Raw genomic sequence first — 21,900 nt, 5'->3', positions numbered from 1 at the left:
CTCCTTCTATCTACCGTGAGGGATGTTTTCTTTCTTAAACAGTTAACGTGAATAAGTTAAGGAGGACACAAAATTGCTTAAGCAGTGAAGGGATTTCTTATCTCGTGTGAGGAAGCCCGAGGCGTCTGCCAGGATTTGGCTTTGCGCGTCTGCGGTTCTTTGTTTCTATTCTCTGCACCCGCACCCTTTGGCAAGTTGGCATCACAAGTTGCAGTGTCCCATCCAGATAGCACCCTGCAGCAGGAGAACAGGGTCTCTGTTTTCCTTGTCTGTTTTTATCGGTAAAGAAGCCTTTCCCTGTCCCACCCAGGGAGTGTTCGGTCTGCCTTTTCTTTCCCACGCATCTCTGAAATCAGCTGTGTGGCAAGCCTTGCTTTGAAAATGGAATCTGACAGTTGAGTCAGTGACTCATGTGCTAGATTTGGACAAGATAGTGTAATGGTAATAACAACAACAATAACAATAATAACAGTACTTTACATTCGTGTTACTTCTCAAAGCACTTTCACATCCTACCCGGTCCACTCAGCATATCCCCTCACACACCATATCCTTTCACAGAGGTATCTTGGCTGGAACTCCTCCCCTTCCATTTCCCCTTCAGCCCACTTGGGTCGTGCATCTATCAGAGCACTCTCAGTTATAGCTCAGTTAGCGCGTCCCCCTCCACCTCTATTAATTGCCCAAGAAGCATCATTCTCTGACCAGTGCAGTCAGAACCTGGATTTCTCTTCCTATGTCCTGCGGCTTTTGGAGTCTGTCCCAATTAGCACTTCTGGATTTCTCTTTCTATGTCCTGTGGCTTTTGGAGTCTGTCCCATTTAGCACTTCTGGATTTCTCTTCCTGTGTCCTGCGGCTTTTAGAGTCTGTCCCATTTAGCACTGCTTATGTATTTAAGCAGCTTACATTTTCTAGTTATTTTGGACAGGCAGGAAATTCAGAAACATGAATGGAAGGAGCATAAATTTGTGCTGTTACTGACGTTTTGCTGGAAAGTTTTTGAATCCATATCTGTAAACAGTTTCAGAAAGCTAAGCCTGCAAAAACATCTGTAGTTTGACTTCAATTTGAACATAGATGTCATGTGGGAGAGGAGGTATTTCTGGCTTACAGATGGAATGGTTATTATGTTAGTCGCTTTCTTTATGGAGTGGTTCTTCTAAAACCTATATTAAATATATGATGTTATTTTCTAATAAATTGCAGATGTGAAACAAAATTCATCTGCTCTCTGTTGCTTGTGAGAGAATACAATACTTACAGGATCATGTTACATTGTTTCTGATCAGTCCTCAAAATTTGTGATCAGTAAGTTTAAAATGTTATGGTTTTTATCCTGTCATATTCTGATTTTTTGAAATAGATTTAATTGAAGCAAAATTAGCGGGAATACTGGATATTTTGGATGAGGAAAATCGCCTTCCCCAGCCAAGTGATCAACACTTTACATCTGAAGTTCACCAGAAGCACAAAGACCATTTCCGACTCTGTGTGAGTTTGCTACTTCAAAATTGAGCCTCTGGTGGGAAGAAAACCTTTTAGAAACATGTACTAGACATTAGATATTAGGTAATTAGAATCGTAAGTTATGTAAGGCTTTGAACAGCTATAAACATCTTCTTAATCCAGCACAGTATCTTCTATAGATAACCATTTAATTTGTATCTATATATTTTTGCTGCTGCTGATCTATCTAATGAAGGCGATTTTAGCTGGATATAAAGTACATTTCACCTATCTAAAACGTATAAAAAGGTTTACCTGTTTCTTCTTTTTGTTAAAGAAGATGTTGCGGGTAGGAGTTTATTAATTAATTTATTTATTTTTGCTGTGTTGCGTCTTTGTTTCTGTGCGAGGGCTTTCTCTAGTTGTGGCAAGCGGGGGCCACGCTTCATCGTGGTGCGCGGGCCTCTCACTATGGCGGCCTCTCTTGCTGCGGAGCACAGGCTCCAGACGCGCAGGCTTAGTAGTTGTGGCTCACGGGCCCAGTTGCTCTGTGTCATGTGGGATCCTCCCAGACCAGGGCTCGAACCCATGTCCCCTGCATTAGCAGGCAGATTCTCAACCACTGCGCCACCAGGGAAGCCCGGTTTACCTGTTTTTATGTTCTCCCTTCTGAGTTAAGTGGCCATGAGTTGCTCTGTTTTGTACCATGTGACCTTGATCACTTTCCAGGGGTTAGCACCTCGAGTCACAAGCAGCTACCTGTCTGCAAATTTGTAAGACCAGCAAAGCTTGTGGCTAAGAGTCTGACTGGTGGAAGCAATTCATTTAGTGATCAGTAAATTGATTTTGATACTCTTTCCTTGGGAGTTTTGAATGGAAAAATGTACTCAGAGAGGGTCATAGAAGCTGCAGCAATAGAAGAATTAGCTAAAGGGGAAAACAGATACAGAAGGCAATAGAAATAAATGAGAAGTACACTTCTGAAAGGGTCAGAAGACCTGGTTCCCTAAACTGCTGTGCTTGACTACCTGCTTGTGGCAGTGAACGGTAGGGCTGTTTTCCATAAGGCTGGAGTGTGCAGCTGTTGAGGTGTTTTCCGTGTTCACCTAGCTCTGGGTTCATCTTTATACTCAACCACCATCACCTGAGATAATGCAAGCACAACTCCATCCTTGCACCCAGAGAGAGCTGACTAGCACAGAGAAATGTGGATGTTAATTTTACCCACGAAGATAGGTGCTGCCTCATCTTAGAACAACAAAGAAAGGAAGGAAGGAAGAAGAGAAAAGCTGCTTAGAGTGGCAGCTGCCTCCTGTGCTGTTGATTGTCTTGAGACCGTAGCATAGTATAACACTCGCTGCTTTGATGGGTCCAGGAGTTCAAGTGAATGAAAGCAAATATTCTTGTTTCCATACATCATTAACTAAATCAAGAACGTGAATAGGTTGAAGGCATTGAAAAGCTGATGTAATTATGATAACCTTCTCTGGGGACTGCATCTCACAACTCCCTGCTCTGTTGACTTGGAGTTCTTCTGTATCCTTAAATAAGTCTGATGTGGAGGCTGCCTCTCTCACTTCAGTGGAGATAGAAAAAAGCAGTCTGCGTCCCCAACAAAACTTGCTGCTAAGATTAAAGACGTACATCTAGTCCTGTTTATTCACTGCTCTCTGTGAAGACCAGTCTGTGGATGCATGGTTACCTTTACCAAGAGTACTCACTGCTAGTCAACAAATTATGACCAGGGTTTCAGAGACATATAGCTCCAAGGACAGCAAACTAAAGCATCAGGAATGGACTATGGCCACTTTCCTCAAAAGAGAACAAGAGCAAGACAGTAAATTCTGAGTTGTACAGATCATTACTTTTATTGTATGTCTTTGAAAACAAAATTATTAATAACCATTTATTGAACCTTTAGCATGTGCCAGGCACATTTTAAGAGTTTTCTTGAATTACTTTATTTGGTCCTCATAAGAATCCTTTGGGGTAGCTCCTGCTTGCATCCGCCGTGCTAGAGGTGAGGGGATGGGCATGGAGAGCTCAGGTGACCTCCCTGTTTAGCATAGAGAGAAAGTGTTGGGTTTGGGCATCAGGCCGGCGTCTTGACCACAGGGTCGCCCCCTGACTCGTGCCGGCCTGCTGCCATGCAGAGGGGAACTCTGATCTGCTAGCTCTCTCACCCAGCAAAAGCCTGGGAAGGTTCTGATGTCTTAGCTTGTTCATTTTTGAATGAGATTGTCTTTCTTAACCTTAGGCTATTTTGAGGGTCAGGAGTGATCTGTTATTCTGGAAACTTTCAAATATGATACCAACATGAGCTATTACAATTAGATAGTACAACCGGAAAAGGATTTTGTTTCCTTCATATAGATTCAGGCTCATTGTGTAGACGTGTTAGGGTGTATGGTTTAAATCAGTAAGTGAGTCCCTATGCTGATTTTGGGTGTTTCTGTAGAGCAGTGCTTCTCGACCTTGGCAACACCTAGGAATCACCTGATGTAAATGGTGTAAGAGGCTTAAAAGTTCTCCAGCTGATTCTAGTTCAGCAGCCAAGCTCAGGATCCACCACTTTAAACATAGGCATTTAACTTTATAAACCTCTGGTCCTTTTTTCTTTCCTAAGAGATTATAACCAAAAATATATGCTAGATTTTACTGGTACTTTAAGGCTTATTTAAAAAGCAGTATAATTATATAAAGTATGAAAACTCCCTTTATAATTTTAAGTATTTCACATGCCAGATGTTTCCTAAAGGAAGTTGTGTAGTGTATATATATATATATATATATATATTTTTTTTTTTTTTTTTTTTTTTTGCGGTACGCGGGCCTCTCACCGTCGTGGCCTCTCCCGTTGCGGAGCACAGGCTCCGGACGCACAGGCTCAGCGGCCATGGCTCACGGGCCCAGCCGCTCCGCGGCACGTGGGATCTTCCCGGACCAGGGCACGAACCTGTGTCCCCTGCATCGGCAGGCGGACTCAACCACTGCACCACCAGGGAAGCCCTGTGTAGTATATTTTTGATCACTGGTGTGTGTATCATTTTTCAGATTCCTAGAAAGTCTAAGCTGGCAGTTCACAGGAACATCAGAGATGACGAAGGCTTCATCATCAGGCATTTCGCAGGGGCGGTGTGCTATGAAACAGTGAGTATAACTTTCACCGGGAGAAAACCATTTGATGTTGAAGCTGCGCTGTGCAATATGGTAACATCTAGCCACATCTGGCTATTTAAAGTTAAATATAATTTAAAATTCAGTTCCTCAGTACACTGGCCACATTTCATGTGCTTGCTGTCCCCACTGCCTGGTGATGGCGATATTGGACAGCACAGCTACAGAACATTTCCGCCACCTCAAAACAGTTCTATTGGACAACACCATGGTAAGGAATATTATCACAAGATGGACCGAATCATTCCTGTTTGCTTTATTTTTCAGACTCAATTTGTGGAAAAAAATAATGACGCTTTACATATGTCTCTTGAGTCCTTAATATGTGAATCCAGGGATAAATTTATCCGGGAATTATTTGAATCATCCACAAATAACAACAAAGACACTAAACAAAAAGCAGGAAAACTTAGCTTCATCAGTGTGGGAAACAAGTTTAAGGTATTTGTGCTAAATGTATTACTTGAATTTTTTTCGTACTGCATTAAAATTGTAATTGTTTTATACTCTACAGTGGATAGTGTAGATCACCCTGAGAAATCCCACGAGTGAGATTCAACAGCAGTCCCTGAACTGTTGCTGTTTGTATGCAGAATAACATAAGATAGGCATAGTAATTGACCATACGGAAACCTGGTAATTTTACGAACGTGCTCTTTCTTGGTTCTCTAACATGTCTGATTGCTTCTCCTCATGTTCTTGCTTCTGTTTACTGTCTGGTTGACCTTCAAACCTTCTCTTTCCCATGTGTTTTCTGTTTCCTTCCTCATTCAGCAGTTTTGTTTTAGCTGGAGTAGTCCAGCTCCAGATGGCTAGAGGGGACTAGTTGAGTTGAGAGAGGAAAAGCAGGCACTGCCAGGGCCTTCAGGTAAATGATCACCTTCGTGGACTCCTACTTACAGAGTGGCTGCCGTGTTAAAAAGAACCCAGCTCGAGTTAACGATTTCATTTTGTGATTCATTTTTAACGTGTTTTCTCTCATAGTGCATTTTGGGTGTGCATATTACACTAAAATTTGATTAAAGCTTCTAAGAACTTCTGTAAAAGATAAATGCTTTGTGTGGCGAACCCTTCAAATTGCTTATTTGACGTTGAAGAACACTTCATTTGTTTCATTAATTTCGGATCAGGAATTTATTCTTTGGGGTCTGATAAGGAATTGTCACATGATGTGCCTTAGAAATGCAACACCGCTATTTGGTTCTAATTGCTGAGTATTTTGCATAGAAAAAGATAATTTAAAAACTTTGTGCCATGTTTAATGAATAAAAAATTATAATAAATAGATCAAAGAAATAGAATTAATTTCTCTCTTATACATTTCCACGAAGTCTTTTTGTTCTGTTTACAAGAAAACTACATATGCCTTTCATTATGTGTCCTTCAAATATTAAAAATGATGTAATTAGGAACAATATTTAAGACTCAGAATACTAGGTACTAACAGTGTAAGCTTCCTGAAATCCCTTGTGGATTGAAATGGGCTCTAAATAACTAACTTGATAAAATCATGTTTATAAAACAAAAGCTGAAACATAGATATAGGAGAATTCCGCTTATAACACATTTTTTCAAGGAACTAAATAAAAAGTTTTAAACTTTATTGTAAGTTATATTCATTAATTATGAGTTTCTTCTTCTCTTGACAATGCTCTTTCTCTTATTTGGATATTCTTAGATTCTTAAATAGACATAATGGTAACAGATTGGTTTAAAATAGTACATTAGCCTGAATGAAACGGACATCATTTATTAAGTATTTTCCTAGTGTGATATAGTAGTATTGCTGGCAAGAACATACTTGAAATTTTAGACAATATAAATAAAATAAAAAACATTCTTAAAATTCTTTGGACTAAGGTATTTTATGTTGAGACTTTAAGTGCCTTAAAATTGCTTATATGCAATACAATGTATTTTGCCCATCAAACTGCTTGAAAACTGTAACTAAAAGATGTAACATTGTTAATAATAAAATTTCAAAATGTTTTTATTGAAATACTTTGAAATGAAATATTAGTAGTAATTCTTATTTTTAAATATAGTAGAATAGCTCATTAAATACAAATTCAAGTTATGGGAGGCAATAAAACAACACAGGCTAGCATTTACAGTAATACTTCAGTTATCGAACATGACCGAGAATCAGAAGTTTTCCACTGCAAAGTGACATTTTCAGGTTATTGAAGTAGAACTCTTTTACTATTAGTGTTTTAGAAAAAGTAATTCTTTCTGATGAAAATCATATTCTTTTATTATATACATGAATAATTGTATGCTTTGAAATAAAAATAAAATACAAGTAAAGCATGCGTTGCATCAGGCTATTATGCCTTTTGGTCTTTGACCGCTGTTCTTTGGTAATTGACATTCTTCCCTCTTCTCTCAGATGCTATAGTTATTTTTGCTGCTTCTACTGACTTAACTTTTTGTCCATTTTTTTGGGCGAATACTGTGCTATGGATTAGGAAGCATGGGCTTTGTCACAGTTGTTTTCTTTCCAAATTAGTGGCTCTTACACTTGCTTTTCATTTGTGTGCTGGTCTAGACTGGTTGAGGTTGTCAGGACTCTGTCAAGCAGATCAGTGGGGTATGACTGTATTTTTTTAATCCAGTGAGAAATTCACTCCGTTTTTATAACTTAAGCCTATAATGTCTGAAGTGTACTGTAGCATCACGCTTAAGAGAATGAGCCTTGGTGTTAGGTCCTTGTTGGAGTCTTGGTTTTGCCATTACTAGCTCCCTGATCTTGGCAAGTGATTTATCTCTCTGGGCCTCAACGTTTTCACCTGTAAAATGAGTCTACTAATATATCCTTAATTAGAGTTGTGGTGCGAATTAAACATGCTAATGCCCGTGAAAAGCTTTGAGCAGTGTCTGACTCATAGAAAGCATTCAGTAAAGTATACCTATTATTATTATTAAGTATAGCTGTGATTGAATAAATATGTTAATTGAAGAATTAATTAGTTAATTTCTCTTTTGTTAAGTAGTACAATAAGCATCCCAGTATAAAATCAGTATAACAATTTAAATTACGTTGCAGAGAAGTAAAGCAAATGCATGATTTTAATGTACTGAACCAGAGTACATTAAAATCACTTAATATTATTAAGCAAAGGAAAGGTCCGTAACTACTTGTACTGTCCAATTTTCTTGAGAAAATTGTCCTAGCCTTTAAAAATAATTGAAATGTGAAGTTTTAAAATAGTAGAGAGGGTTTCTACAGGTAGGCAGGTCAGTTTCATTTATGAAAGGTGTTATATAAAACAATCCTAATACATTAGTGTGTTACACTAATGCATTAGTGTATATTTTAAACACGTTTTCATTCTTAATGGAGCATGACACAAGCTACACCCAGCTTGCCACGAGTTCACATACTGCTCCGTTGATCCCTTATTGAATGCATCCCCAGCATTTTCATTTACTTCTTGCATTGCCTGTATACTTTTTCCTTATTCACCCCACCTGCAAGTGTGCATGTATGTTTTCTAGTATTGCTAATTTTCAGTCTTTTAATTGTATAAGTTCTGTATAAGTAAAATAAGTTATTGTCCTTGGCATCATATATTAGCCATACATTTCTGCATGTTACTATCTGTTAAAGAGATTGTGTACCAGAAGCTGTTAAATTGTAATGTGTTATATATATCAGTGTTATTGCATGTTATTTTATTCTAATGTTGAAAAGCTAATATTTACTTATGGTATTACGTACTTTTGCTCTTGGAAATAATGAAGTGATTTCCTTTCTTCTACAGACACAGTTAAATTTGCTTCTGGATAAACTTCGAAGTACTGTGAGTACACTTAAAAAAAAAACCCACAGGGTTTTTTGTTTTTTTGTTGTTGTTGTTTTTTCCGGCTGCGCCGCAAGGCACGTGGGATCTCAGTTCCCCGACCAGGGATTGAACCTGTGCCCCCTGCACTGGAAGTTCTGAGTCTTAACCACTGGACTGCCAGGGAAGTCTTCAAAAACAGGGTTTTTAAATGGTCCTCTTAAAGTATTATTAGTAATTACTCAAATAAGCACAGTAAACCTGGAATAATTAGAAATTCATTTTAAACCAAATTTCATCATTAAAAAAATCAGTTTTTAAAATGGTTGTCATTTTGGTTAGTTTTTTTCTGAAGAAGGGTCAAATATATATGTGCAGTCAAATTGTTTTATAAATATATAGAATTCTCTGAATGTTATTAAGATTACCCTGTAGCTTCAGGAAAGTGAAAATAATTAGTTATCGTAAGGAAGGAAAACGTATTTTTTAGGATTAAAGATAACACATATAATTCATTTTCATTTTGTTACTCTGGTGGTAACATTCTCTAACATGACAGTGCTGATATGGAAAAAAATGGACATAATATTTTTATGCCCTATTATAGGGGCAGTATTTCCTAGGAGCCTTTTTATTAACTAGACATTTTAATTCTCTCTGTTTTTTAAAGAAAAATTCACCATAGAAAGAAATTTGATACGTCGGTTATATAAATGAGGCATGATTTCAAGAGAAGACTTATTTTTTAAGCAAATCCACAGAACTTAACTGATTACTCTTTTCATGTAGTCATTTGAAAGCCAAATATTTATTGTCTCTGTGCTATTATTGCTTAACTTATTGTTAGATTTGTTTTGAAACCATTAAGAAATTCTTTTAACTATCCTCATTGTTTGCAAATATTTCTCTCTTAAGGACAGACCTTTAAAAACCAAGTCTGATGAGGAGGTATTTTATTTTTATCACCCAAATATAATGCTACTGTAAAATGATTAGATTATATTTGTGATTTTTAAAAAAGGCATTTCTAAAAAGTGTTCTAAAAGTGTTTGCAGTGAGCATCATTGTTGACATTAACTATTCAGTTTTGCAAGGTGGCTACTTGGAAGCAAAGCTGTTATTTGGATGTTTAGTGTATTAGCTTCAGTTCCCAACAGTTTCACTGGGTACATAGCAGTATTCTCTCTGTCTCATTCAGCAAAAATCTGATAACGGATTGTAAATGAATGCCTTTAAGCTTTTTGAAATACATATCGTTTAACAAACAAAACTTTAAAATGTGCAGTGGTGCAGCTCAGGGACCTACTGTATATTTTTAAAATAGAATGATGAGAAAGGTTGATTTTTTTTTTTAGCACTTTGGCCTAAATTTTAAGAGGCATAATTTTATGCCATCTTGTCATAGGGCAATTTTCTTATCACAGAAACACAGCATATAAATATATTTAAATGTAGAATAAAATCACATGTATGTCATGCTGTGAAATGTATTGTTTAAATATGTTGAAATATTTTACTAGGAGAGACTTTTCTTTTTACAGTAACGGTTTTTTGGCACTCAAATCTAAAATGTATTTTTCTAATATTAGTATATAAATGCTTTACATTATAAAAGTATGCTAATGGTCTTAAGTTCCTTAGTGATTATTTTAAAAGAGGTTCAGGGCTTCCCTGGTGGCACAGTGGTGGAGAATATGCCTGCCAGTGCAGGGGACACGGGTTCGAGCCCTGCTCTGGGAAGATCCCACATGCCGCGGAGCAGCTGGGCCCGTGAGCCACAACTACTGAGCCTGTGCGTCTGGAACCTGTGCTCTGCAACAAGAGAGGCCGTGATAGTGAGAGGCCCGCGCACCGCGATGAAGAGTGGCCCCCGCTCGCCGCAACTAGAGAAAGCCCTCGCACAGAAACGAAGACCCAACACAGCCAAGGATAAATTAATTAATTAATTAATTAATTAATTTTAAAAAAAAGAGGTTCAGAAGTTAATGATAATATGCTCTGAAAGTAGCTGGTATTCATAGAAATAGAAAAATAAGAATGCTATATGGATCATTTTTAAAAGTACCTTTATTATTCTAGGGAGCAAGCTTTATTCGTTGTATCAAGCCGAATTTAAAGATGACAAGCCACGACTTCGAAGGAGCTCAAATTTTGTCTCAACTTCAATGTTCAGGTATTTCTCTATTTTTGTAATCTATATCGGGGTGTGTCGAGAGTCTTAGTTCAAATAAAATTTAATATATGCAGTGTTTTCAAATAATTCACAACTATCTTGATTATTTTTAAGTGTGGTAAGACTTTTATATTTCCTTTATTTATAAGAAAAGAAGGGCTAACAAATTATTTGAGCAGTATTGGCGTAGATGTTTTACATCATTGAGGTAAAATTTATAAAAACTCTTCAGCTGCGAACCCAGGTCTCCCCTTGGATGCTTTCCGTGGCCTTCTCAGTCCTGCAGCGGTTCGTTCCCACGTAACTGGGTCAGGCGGTGGGTTTTGGTGTCCTTTTTTTTTTAAAATTAATTAATTAATTAAATTTATTTTTACTTTTGTCTGTGTTGGATCTTGGTTGCTTGCGCAGGCTTTCTCTAGTTGTCGCGGTGAGCGGGGGCTACTCTTCGTTGCAGTGCGTGGGCCTCTCATTGCAGTGGCTTCTCTTGTCGCGGAGCACGGGCTCTAGGCATGCAGGCTTCAGTAGTTGCAGCACTGGGGCTCAGTAGTTGTGACTCGCGAGCTCTAGAGTGCAGGCTCAGTAGTTGTGGCGCACAGGCTTAGTTGCTCTGTGGCATGTGGGATCTTCCCGGACCAGGGCTTGAACCCGTGTCCCCTGCATTGGCAGGCGGATTCTTAACCACTGTGCCACCAGGGAAGTCCGGTTTTGATGTCCTTGCTTCCCACTCCACTACTTGTAAAACAAAAGAAAAAAAAAATCAACACAATACCCTCGGCTTCTGTGGAACTTTTCTGCACCTTGGTTAAACTATCACTTTCTACCCCTCACCCGGCCACATTCTGCCCGTGCTTAGTCACCCAAGTCTTGGGCCCTGGACTCCCTGTTTTCCTTCCCCATGCCCATCCTCCATCCCTCTCACACCACCCCTGCCTCTCCCGCTGATTCAGGCCTGGGACACTTCCAGAAACTCTCTTGCCTCCCCGACTCCTTATCTTGCTTCTCTTAGAGGCGGATTTATTAGAAAGCTACTGGTCGCTTTAGCTTCAGGGTGCCTTATTTAAATGAGCTCCTATCAAAATCCTGAACCTGATTTTGTATGCTTTTGTAATTTCATACTTTTTTTCTTAAAGTGCCCTCCCCTAATTACATAAGCTTCGAGCTCCCCACAGCCACACCTACCCTTGACCCTTCTCACAAAACCTTAGCTGTTTGTGAATCTAATTTTGTCCTTTGTCCTCATCTGCACAGAGAAAGTGGGCAAGATAGATTGGCACTGTTACAAATTCATGATCACTAACCTTCAAAGGGCTCGCATTACCCGCCCCACCAAGTTTCCCTGGCCAGCAGGTTCTGTTTCTCCCTGGACCCGTCAGACACACCCTGCTCTGCTCAGGTCTCCGAGGCTCTGCTAACAGGCCTCACCTCTTTTTACTAAAAAGCTGAAAGCCTTACCTGTGTGCTACCAAACACTTCTTCTACCTGCACAACTGCCCTCCTGGTAGAAAGGAGGAAGTGCCTCTCTTCCTCATTGAGACTGTAGTTCTTTGGATCTATCCCTTCCTGCCTTTTCATTAATCCTCAGTATTGGTGATCTGTATTGAAGCTCTGAGAGGGTTTCAGTCCCATCGAAACCTCATCTTCACTCCCTCTCACCAACATTCCCATCCAGCTGCCTCCCTATCTCTGGCCTCGCTTTCTTTTCTCCGGTTTTTGCTTTTCTCTCCAAGAATATTCTCTTCTTGCTTTCTCAGTTTCCTGCCTTCCACTTGCTCTTTAACCCGAGGGAATTCAGTTTCCAACAAAATAATTCTTGATAAGGTTTCCGGTGATTCCCTTGACCCTGAATTACATGTTTCCTTAGACCCTCATCTCAGTGGAGTCCGGCAGCATTTGCCTCTACCCCATCCCCATAACATAGCCTTTCCTCAGCGCCTAAAACAGCGTGTGTCCCTGCCTCTCCTTTGAATTCTCTGGCCATTCCTGCCTCCTCTGCAGGGTCATCTTCTACCTAGATATTATTTGTTAGAGTTTTTTAAGCTCTGGGTTAGGCCTGTTCTTCTCGCTCTTGATCAGTGCTGTTCGGTATAACTTTCCATGGAGGTGGACATATTCTATGCCTGTGTTGTCCAGTATGGTAGCCACTAGATACTTGTGGCTACTGAGCTCTTGAAATGTGACTAGTATGACTTAGGTACTGAATTTTTAATTTGTATTTAATTTTAATTTTTAAAAATTTAAATATAAATAGTCACATGTGGCTAGTGCAACTATAGAGCATGTGCCTAGCAACCATCACACTGGACAACCTAGCTACATATTCTCAATATAAGTCTCACCAAGGCCCTTTTATATGACCTAAAGAGTGTGTCTTTTACTCCTCCAGATTTACTGAGATATGATTGACATATAACATTGTGTAGGTCCAAGTTGTGCAATGTGTTGATTTGATACGCTAATGTATTGTAAAAGGATTGCCACCATAGTGTTAGCTAAGAGTCCCATGAGGTAATATAATTACCATTGCTTGCTTGTTGTGAGAACATTTGAGGTCTACTCTCCTAGTAGGCACTGAGCCTTAGTACTCCCTAATCCAAGCTGTCACCATCTTTCACCTGGCTTTTTGCTGAAGTTTCCTAAGTATTCTCCTCACATCTGCTCGGTCTGTTCTTCACATACATCCAGAATTACTGCTTTACAACTCAAATCTGAGCACGTCTTTTTATTGCTTAAAATGCTGCAGTGGCTTCTGATTATGATTAGGGTAAAGAGCAGAGTCCTCGTAGCTTATGAGGCCCCATATGGTCTGGCCCGTGTGTCTATAACCTCCTCTGTTTTCTCTCTCTCCTCTCCATTCTCCAGTCACTCCGGCCTTTGCTTTAGTTCCTTAAATGCTCCGTATTCCGTCTGTTCATGGGGCCTGTGCACATGCTGCTTCCTGTATGAGAAGCTCTTATCTCCCCTTTGTCTTATTTTTCACATTTGCGCTTGGTTGTCATTTCTTTGTGAAAGCCTCCAACTAGGAAGGGGGCCTGAGTAAAGGGTGCCTAGCACCATCATTTCAGTCATATATTTTATTTATTTTCTCCTTTCTCTAATCTGTAAACCTCTCGAGGGCAGAAACTGTGTCTGTTTTGGCTTGTATGCATGTTCCTGCTTCCTGGCAACGCAAAGCATCTACTAGACTTAGTAAATATTTGTTGAGCGAAATGCACAGTCTAGGAAATAAAAAGATTTATTTGTGACTAACTTTAACAAATACTAGAAAGTTAAATAAGTGATGTCTGTTTTATTCCTACATATGTATAGATGTATTTTTGTAATATTTTCTTCAGATCATTTTTACTTTGACTATTTTTCTCATTTGAATTTCTCTTTATGATTTGTTTAGCCTAATATAATGTCATTTATTTCCTAAGTGAGCATCCAGTGTCCTGGCAAGTCAAGTGTGTTTAGATTTAGCTATATATACCATTAGATTAGCAGAGTGTGGGCTCACTGATGCTTTAGCTGGGATTCCTCTTTCAGTAAGCAGTGTATTTTAACATGTTAAGATCTGTTGACAGTTTAATAGATGCCACCAATTCATAATAGTCTGATTTTTTTATAGTACTTTTAATAGTAAAATGGCATAGAATTGGTTCCAGTTATGTGGCTAGGTAATGAGAAAAAGCAAAAAATACCAATAACTGGTGGAAAGAAAAATAATTATGAAGTTTTCTAAAAACAACAACATTTAAGATTTGATTTCTATAATACTTTGCCTTTCCATTTCTGTTTTTTTCTAATTTAAGGAGAATTAATTGAGGACAGCTTTTACTAAAGCGTCTATCTTCTGATCAGCCAACCCCAGGGCAAAGTGGGGGAAGGTGAGAGAAGGCAGGTCTTCTTTCTTTAACCTCGGGGCTCTGCTGCCCGTCTGTGGTAGCAAAGAGGGGCTCTGAGGATGACCAGCCGGGACTGCAAACCTGGCTCTTCACCAGACTCCCTGAGGAAGCTCTTCACCAAACTCCCCGAGGATAGAGCCGGGCCATGGGAATCTCTAGAAGGGAGAGTACTTGGTTTGGTGATTTTTACTTTTCTTAAGCATCAAAAGATCTTTAGTGTAAATTAGCTTCCAGTGTGGAGAAAGCCGCCGTAGACTTGGTAATTTGTTAAGCTCCATGAAATTCTTAATGTACTTTTGTGAGCCTAGTTGTCTGCAGCTACAGGGCAAGCCAAGGGACTCAGAGGTTGGGATGCACACATTTCTAAGGGTACTTGTTTTTTTGATATAAATAAAATGGGCAACAATTGTGACAGTATCAACCAAACCTTACTTTTATTTCTCCAAGCAGAGCCAAAAACTAAATCTAGATCTGAACTCTCCATAGGAATAATTGCGTTTATATGTTCCATTATATTATATTAAATTTAATTTAATATTATGTTTAATTTAATACTAAACTTTGTTTAATTATAATACATATGTTATACATCATAGTATTATATATAAATTATCTATTGCATATAATATATATTTATCATATTTAAGTTATAATAGCTGTATATGTTCACTGTAACAAATGAAATGGTACAGAATAATATAAGTAAAAAGAAGTCTCACTTCTCAGGGATGACCATTTAACTCTGTGTCTTGGACATATTTTTCATACTTGTTAAACCTCTGCCCTGTTATTTTTAATAAATATATCATATTCTATCATAGGGTTATAACATAATTTAATTGTTATTAAATTATCGGAATAACATAATTTCAAATATTTAAGTGATTTCTGTGTTTTCTATTACCAACAGTGACCCAGTGAACATGTAGAGACCTTCTCTGTGCATATCTTTGCCCACATACGTGACAAGTTGTAGGATAGATTCATCAAAGTGGAAAATAGTCAAAGGGATAGATATCTATTATTAACACTTAATATTAATTTAATAATATAAATACATAGTCCAAACTGCCATCTGAAATTGTTGCACTGGTTTACTCTCCCGCTAAGAATGTATGTGCGTGTTTTCCTACACTGTCATCATCCCCAAGTACTATTGGGGTTTTACATCTTTGCCAGTCAGATAGGTTAAAATTCAAGCTGATTGCCTAGAGAGGCTATCTTTCCAATGAGACTATTTTAAAATAAAAATCCACTCATTTAAAAATATTTTATAATTTTATTTTGCTAGTTTGACTTTTTGACCAGCAGAAATTTATTTTGGTGTAAGGAGTGAGGTAAGGATCTGATGTTATTTTTGTTTTCTAAATGTCTAGCCATTTGTCCCTAACACTTTTTATTGAATAATCTTATTTTCTTCACTGATTTAAATACTCCTGTAGACTGAAATCCAGGTCTTTCTATAAACAAAAGTCCTGGCATTATCCATAGTAGTTGAGCCTTTCCCCATTTTATGCTTTTCCTGATGTGAAAAGCTCACACTGACTCAAGGCTCAAATTAATCACTTAGTAGAGTTATACTGAATATAGGTAGTCATCCTATAGACGCTTTACCCCAGTAGACTAATTCCTTTGAGGGGTGAGTGAAAGGGGGTCTTTATAATGAGAAAATGTGCTCTCCTCTCTTCTCCGTTTGCTTGAAGCACTGGTGAGAATCGGGGAATGTGTTTGACTTTGTGTTGGAGACTCTTACCGGGAATCTTGTTCCAAAAGCAACCTCAGGACTTGGAAAATAGCCTAACGCAGGTCTTTGCCTTGTATACCGCGATTGTGACACAAAGGGTTCCAGCAGAAAAAAAAGATACAAACTACGTTTGAATTTTTTAGAGACCAGTCGTTTGTCTCTAGAAAATAGTTAGTCAAGCTAGTTTTAGATGAAATTTGGCTACAGTAGTTTTTAGGTGGTGGGTAAGCTGGGACATATTGAGTATAAGTATGATATTTTCTATGTAATATTTCATTGCTGATAATTTCTGTAAATTACCCATTTTAATTTATAAAATTCTTTGATCATTTGCAAGTTATCCTTGGACTTCTGCACAGTGATTGGCAGTAAAACTTCTGTTTGTTTATGAATGTAGGTATGGTGTCTGTTTTGGACTTGATGCAGGGTGGTTTCCCATCACGAGCTTCATTTCACGAACTCTACAACATGTATAAAAAGTATATGCCAGATAAACTCGCAAGATTAGATCCAAGACTATTTTGTAAGGTACAAACACTACCTAAATTGAGATGTCTTAGCTATAAACTGTCTTTCTTATTAATTCCTAATTGGCATTTAAATTTCATTTTTCAGGCTCTTTTTAAAGCTTTGGGCTTAAATGAAATCGACTACAAGTTTGGGTTAACAAAAGTATTTTTTAGACCTGGCAAGGTAAGTACATTTTTATTTTCAACTTTAACATAATTAATATGGATAGTCGGAGTCAGTGACTATTTTTAAGTGTTCAGTGATTTATGTTATTCTTAAAGAGCATGCATATGTGTGTGATACACACAATTTTCCCACTGGTGAGAAGTTTACACTGTATAGTACTCTGTACAGGGTTTTTTTTTTTTTTTTTTTTTCAGCTTTGGAAGTATTGGAATCAGAGGATTGTTTAGTTGAATTTTTTACTTAAATAAGGGTTAACCTGAGATACTTCTGTTTTAAACAAGTTGAAAGCTTTTCTAAAACATATTCAGTCTTCAATAATTAAAATTTCACAGTACTTTTGAGTCTTCATTGTGAGAATACGATCTCTTAGAGCTTGATAGATGTGTAACATACAGAAAATTGGACTGAAGTCTGTGCTGACTTCTATCAAATCGTAGAAGGAATGACTGTATAAATACTTTTGTATGTAACATAATTTTCTTAGGCTACCCATAGTTTTAGTATTTACAGATTCTTGTACTAGTCCTGTACTAGGATACAAAATGGAGTTATAGAATATTTCATAACTAAATATATACAATACAGAAATACTTAAATGCTCTTCACAATCTGTTCATAATATTTTCACCATTCCTGACTTCTTTAATATTGATTGAATATTGCATTCTCATAATTTTAAACACAATTGTTATTATATAATAGACAACTATACTTGTTTGACTTAGCAAAATCGTTAATAAATATCTCTAGTTCCTTGAAGGCTAAATTAATCATAATAAGTAAATCTGATTTCACATCTTGGGGCATGAAATGAAATCTGTGTAATGCATTACCAAATGTATGCACTTTCCTGTGAATATTTTTACTGCAGAGAACTTATATGATCTCCTATAAAAGAAAAAAAGTTAAGAATATAAGTATTCATAGTTGGCTTAGCTGTAATCACACGTATTTATCATAAACTCAACATTTCTCATTTCAGGACTGTAGTAATTATTTTAGAATTAAGAGCTTGGTAGAGAAAGCACTTGGTCTTATTTGCCTCTAGAAAAATTAATCAGTCAGAAGGATACAGTGAAAGCGCAAGGCAGATTTTCAAAGATCTTTAATCTCATTATATTACCTTTAATTTAATTTCGATTATAAGAAGCTGTTATTTTGATAGATGTGTGACCTCTTCAATATACTGTAGTGGGATATTTGGTAAAGGATAGAAATCAATATGTAATTCGGTGGTAAATTGTGGAAATAATGCATTTTCTTATTTAATAACCTTGTAGATGTTTTATTTGTGTTGTGTGTCTCTTAGTAGCAGTTTCTTATCTCTGGCCAAAATAAAGGTGGGGATTGGGTGAGACACAGTAGTTTTGGTGGTACCTGATTTTACAGAGCTGACCTTCACTTCTCCAGTGATCTCAGAGTAAGGATGAGCCAGTTCAGAGAGACAGGAGACCTTTTTTCATTCTTTTTTCCATAAAACCTTTTGGCTAACCATCTGCAGCGGTCATTTAAGATTCTTTTTCTACTTTTCCTGTTGAGTCTGCTAACTAGCAGTGAGTAACCCCCGCAGCCCAACCACTGCAAAAAAGATCCTGGAGGAAGGAGGAGAAAGACAGCAAACTTCAGCCAAGTGTGCTTGGTTTGCTGTGTACCCCGCTGAGACATGTCTGTGTAATAGGCTTGTGACCACTTCCAGAAAGCTAGATTTTGGATTTGAGTTACAGTTATTTTGTATCTCTCTGTGTGTTTAAACACATCTGTCTTTTGATACTGTTAGCCAATGACTTTATCTCCTAGTTTGCAGAATTTGACCAGATTATGAAGTCCGACCCTGACCACTTAGCAGAGCTGGTCAAGAGGGTCAATCACTGGCTCATCTGCAGTCGCTGGAAGAAGGTTCAGTGGTGCTCACTGTCTGTCATCAAACGTAGGTGTTTCCTTCCACTCCGAGATACGCAATTATTTTGGAAATGAACTGGTTTGTGGAATGTTATACATTTGTCTCAGTGGTGAGTGCTAGACAACAGGGACCGTGTCGCTTATTCATGCTGTGTCCCTGGTTCCTCCCCTAACGCCTTACATGTAGTATGTAATAAATTAGTACCTGTAGACTTTTCTTTTTTAAGTTTTTTGAGTGTATGATACTTACCTTCTTTAATCGCATGCATTATATGATAATTAATTTCATCACGACCTAAAAAAAACCCCAGAACTCACTATCTTGATTCTTCCCCCCTCCCCTCCTTTCCTCTCCCTTTCTCCCCTGCTCCCCACACCATACCCCAGGCTCTCAGACTAAAACCAGAATTTTTCTTTGCACCCCCATGGCATCACCAGAATACACACGCTAAAAGTGTCCCAGTCGTAATTGTCTCTTCTTGTCCCTGAAATCATGCCAGTCAGCAAGCTCTGTTGATTCCCCCTCCAGACACCGTGCATTCTTTACTCTTTATTGCCACTGCCTTACTGGAGCCCCTCTCCCCAGCCTGCATAGTAACTTCAGTGGCTCCCAAACTGGTTTTCCTGGCTTCCCAGACTTATCTTCCCAGAGTCTCTAACTAAAAGCCTTTGATTACAGCTTCCTTTAATAAAGGGCGAAGTCTAAAGTCTTAAAATATTGTAGCAACTACTTATCTCTGACCCAAAACAAGGATGAGGGACAGAATAATTTTGGGTTACCTGATGGTCTATAGCAAACCTTTAGTTGTAGGGAGTATCGTTAGTAACTTGATTAAATTTATAATCCCCCACCCCAGCCATACCCTCCACAGTACCTGGAACAGTGCTAGGCACGTGAAGAGGATTCAGTACATTGCTGCTTATTAATAAAAAAAAATTCCTTTGACCTAATGAAAAGGAATTGTGCAAGCAACGTGCATGCTATCATGAGGTCTTTTGTTAGTCAATTGTGATATAAATAAAAACAAAACTGTAATAATAAAAAGACAAGAGAAGCTCTTTTCCCATCACTTTCCAAGTGAAATATGAACATACTTGTCACTATAGTTAAATGCCTTCAGCTTTAAACATTGCATTATGATGGAAAACATATTATATTAAAATTATTTCTGCTGTACTATTCGTTTGTGGACGGTGTTGTGCAGTGGTCAAGTCAGTAAGTAGACAGGATCTTTGCAGCATGTTAATGGGGAACCTCTGAAAAGAATGTCTCCGGGTCAGATCAGTCTCGGATATCGACTAACTGAAGTTAAGTAGAGTCCTTTATTGTAGGATTCTTAGAGGCCTCACTCAGTATGTTCATTGTGAATCTCCAGAAGGAGGTGTAGCGCATAGCTTTTCCTGAGTTCATTTGACAGGTGAATCCTTGTTTCAAGACACGCCTGTTAACATTTCCTAGACCAATATTACCTAGGACAATTTGGGACGCATTAATGTAGCATAACAAGGAGATAATATATTTAAAATGTACACCTAGCCATATACATGATATGCTTTTTATTTTAAGAAGTATAAAGAACTAAAGAAATGTTAAACTTGCCAGTTTTGATGTCTGATATAATATGTTCATCAAGATTTTGTGTTTCTTGAGAATTGCTTTGTGGAAATGAATGGTTTTTAAAAATCCTGTATGTCTGATTTAAACTAAATAATTTTCTGTCATTATATTTTCCTCTTACACATAGTGAAAAACAAAATAAAATATCGAGCTGAAGCCTGCATTAAAATGCAGAAAACTGTTCGAATGTGGCTTTGCAAAAGACGACACAAACCTCGGTAAGATGAATAGAGCCTAAAGAATCCAAAAAACCTATTTACCCTAATATAAAATGGCATAAAGTCATAATGAAGAGCAGTTTGCATACTCACAGAGTTTCCTTTTTTCTCATGTTCTTTGTAAAAGATGTATTAGTCTGTTATTCATGTTATTTATTGGACATTAGTTAATTAATTGCTTCATTAATTCATTACTTGCCTCATTCTATAAAAGGATTTGAAGTAGCTTAGAAAAATGTAACACTGTAAAAGGTTGAAAGGAGCTGTTTTATTCTGATTATTTTAGTGACTTGAGTTTACTGATAAATGTCAAATTGACATTGTTTTTAAAAACATCTCATTAATATTTTGACCGTAATTTTCAAGATTACCTGTAGGAATTACATTGTCTCACTGTCAGTTTAGTCTTTATTTCTTATTTGATTCTACTCTTTTAAGTTTTTCTGTAATTTGAATTCTCAAATTTTTCAGTGCAAGTATAGAAGGCTTAAGTCTTGCTGACACATATTAATGTCATTCACATCCATATTTGATGATTCCTTTTACCCTCAACAAAAGATCTAAAAAAAGAGACTATTGAATAACACGAAAACAGAAGTGAAATACTCTGTTTAACAATATGTTTGGTATTTTATTAAAATGAAAAATCTGTCTGCAGCATTCAGTGGTGAAATTAAACTCTGATGAAGTGTTGTTATCTTTACAGCATTGATGGCCTGGTTAAGGTGGGCACACTGAAGAAACGGCTTGATAAATTTAACGAAGTAGTAAGTGCATTGAAAGATGGAAAACCAGAGATGAATAAACAGGTCGAGGACCTTGAAATTTCTATTGATGCTTTAATGGCCAAAATTAAGGTATGTAATTTTAATCCAAATGACTTTGACCTTTGAAAATAATTTTTAATACCTTTTGTTATTGGTATTGTCCTTTTTTTAAAGATACAAAACGTTACAGATGTTGAGTCTCAGAGATAAGTGATGCTCAACATATTATTTACTCTATATTTGAAAATTTTCGTAGTAAAAAAAGAGAAGACAATTTTTGTGCAGTTCATCTGTTGCTAGGAAAGATTTTTCCAAAATACTAACTAAAATACTATACTGTTGGTAAGCTTTTGCAGAATCATTACTGAGAGAGGATTAATGCATATTAATTTTGTTTCATCTTTTTCTACTTTCAGAAACTAATTTTTAAATTATAAAAGTAATGTAATATTATTGAAAATCTGGAGAAAATCACCCCCAAATCCTTACCCCACC

General features: G+C 37.4%; 1 protein-coding gene across 1 annotated transcript in view; it reads left to right on the top strand.

Moving 5' to 3' along the window:
• MYO6 (myosin VI) overlaps positions 1-21,900 on the top strand; it is a 140,733-nt gene that overhangs the window by 97,988 nt on the left and 20,845 nt on the right. The window contains exons 16-25 of the mRNA XM_060167690.1: positions 1,365-1,492; positions 4,502-4,597; positions 4,892-5,065; positions 8,389-8,427; positions 10,486-10,579; positions 16,605-16,735; positions 16,823-16,900; positions 18,701-18,830; positions 20,548-20,638; positions 21,345-21,495. Of these exons, the coding sequence (XP_060023673.1) occupies positions 1,365-1,492; positions 4,502-4,597; positions 4,892-5,065; positions 8,389-8,427; positions 10,486-10,579; positions 16,605-16,735; positions 16,823-16,900; positions 18,701-18,830; positions 20,548-20,638; positions 21,345-21,495 (1,112 nt within the window). The remainder of the gene's footprint in view (positions 1-1,364; positions 1,493-4,501; positions 4,598-4,891; positions 5,066-8,388; positions 8,428-10,485; positions 10,580-16,604; positions 16,736-16,822; positions 16,901-18,700; positions 18,831-20,547; positions 20,639-21,344; positions 21,496-21,900) is intronic.

The sequence above is a fragment of the Lagenorhynchus albirostris genome, chromosome 12 (assembly GCF_949774975.1).
Source record: "Lagenorhynchus albirostris chromosome 12, mLagAlb1.1, whole genome shotgun sequence".
NCBI classification, from domain to species: Eukaryota; Metazoa; Chordata; class Mammalia; order Artiodactyla; family Delphinidae; genus Lagenorhynchus; species Lagenorhynchus albirostris.
The sequence above is the reverse complement of the archived record's forward strand: the minus strand, read 5'-3'. Positions and strand labels throughout refer to the sequence as shown.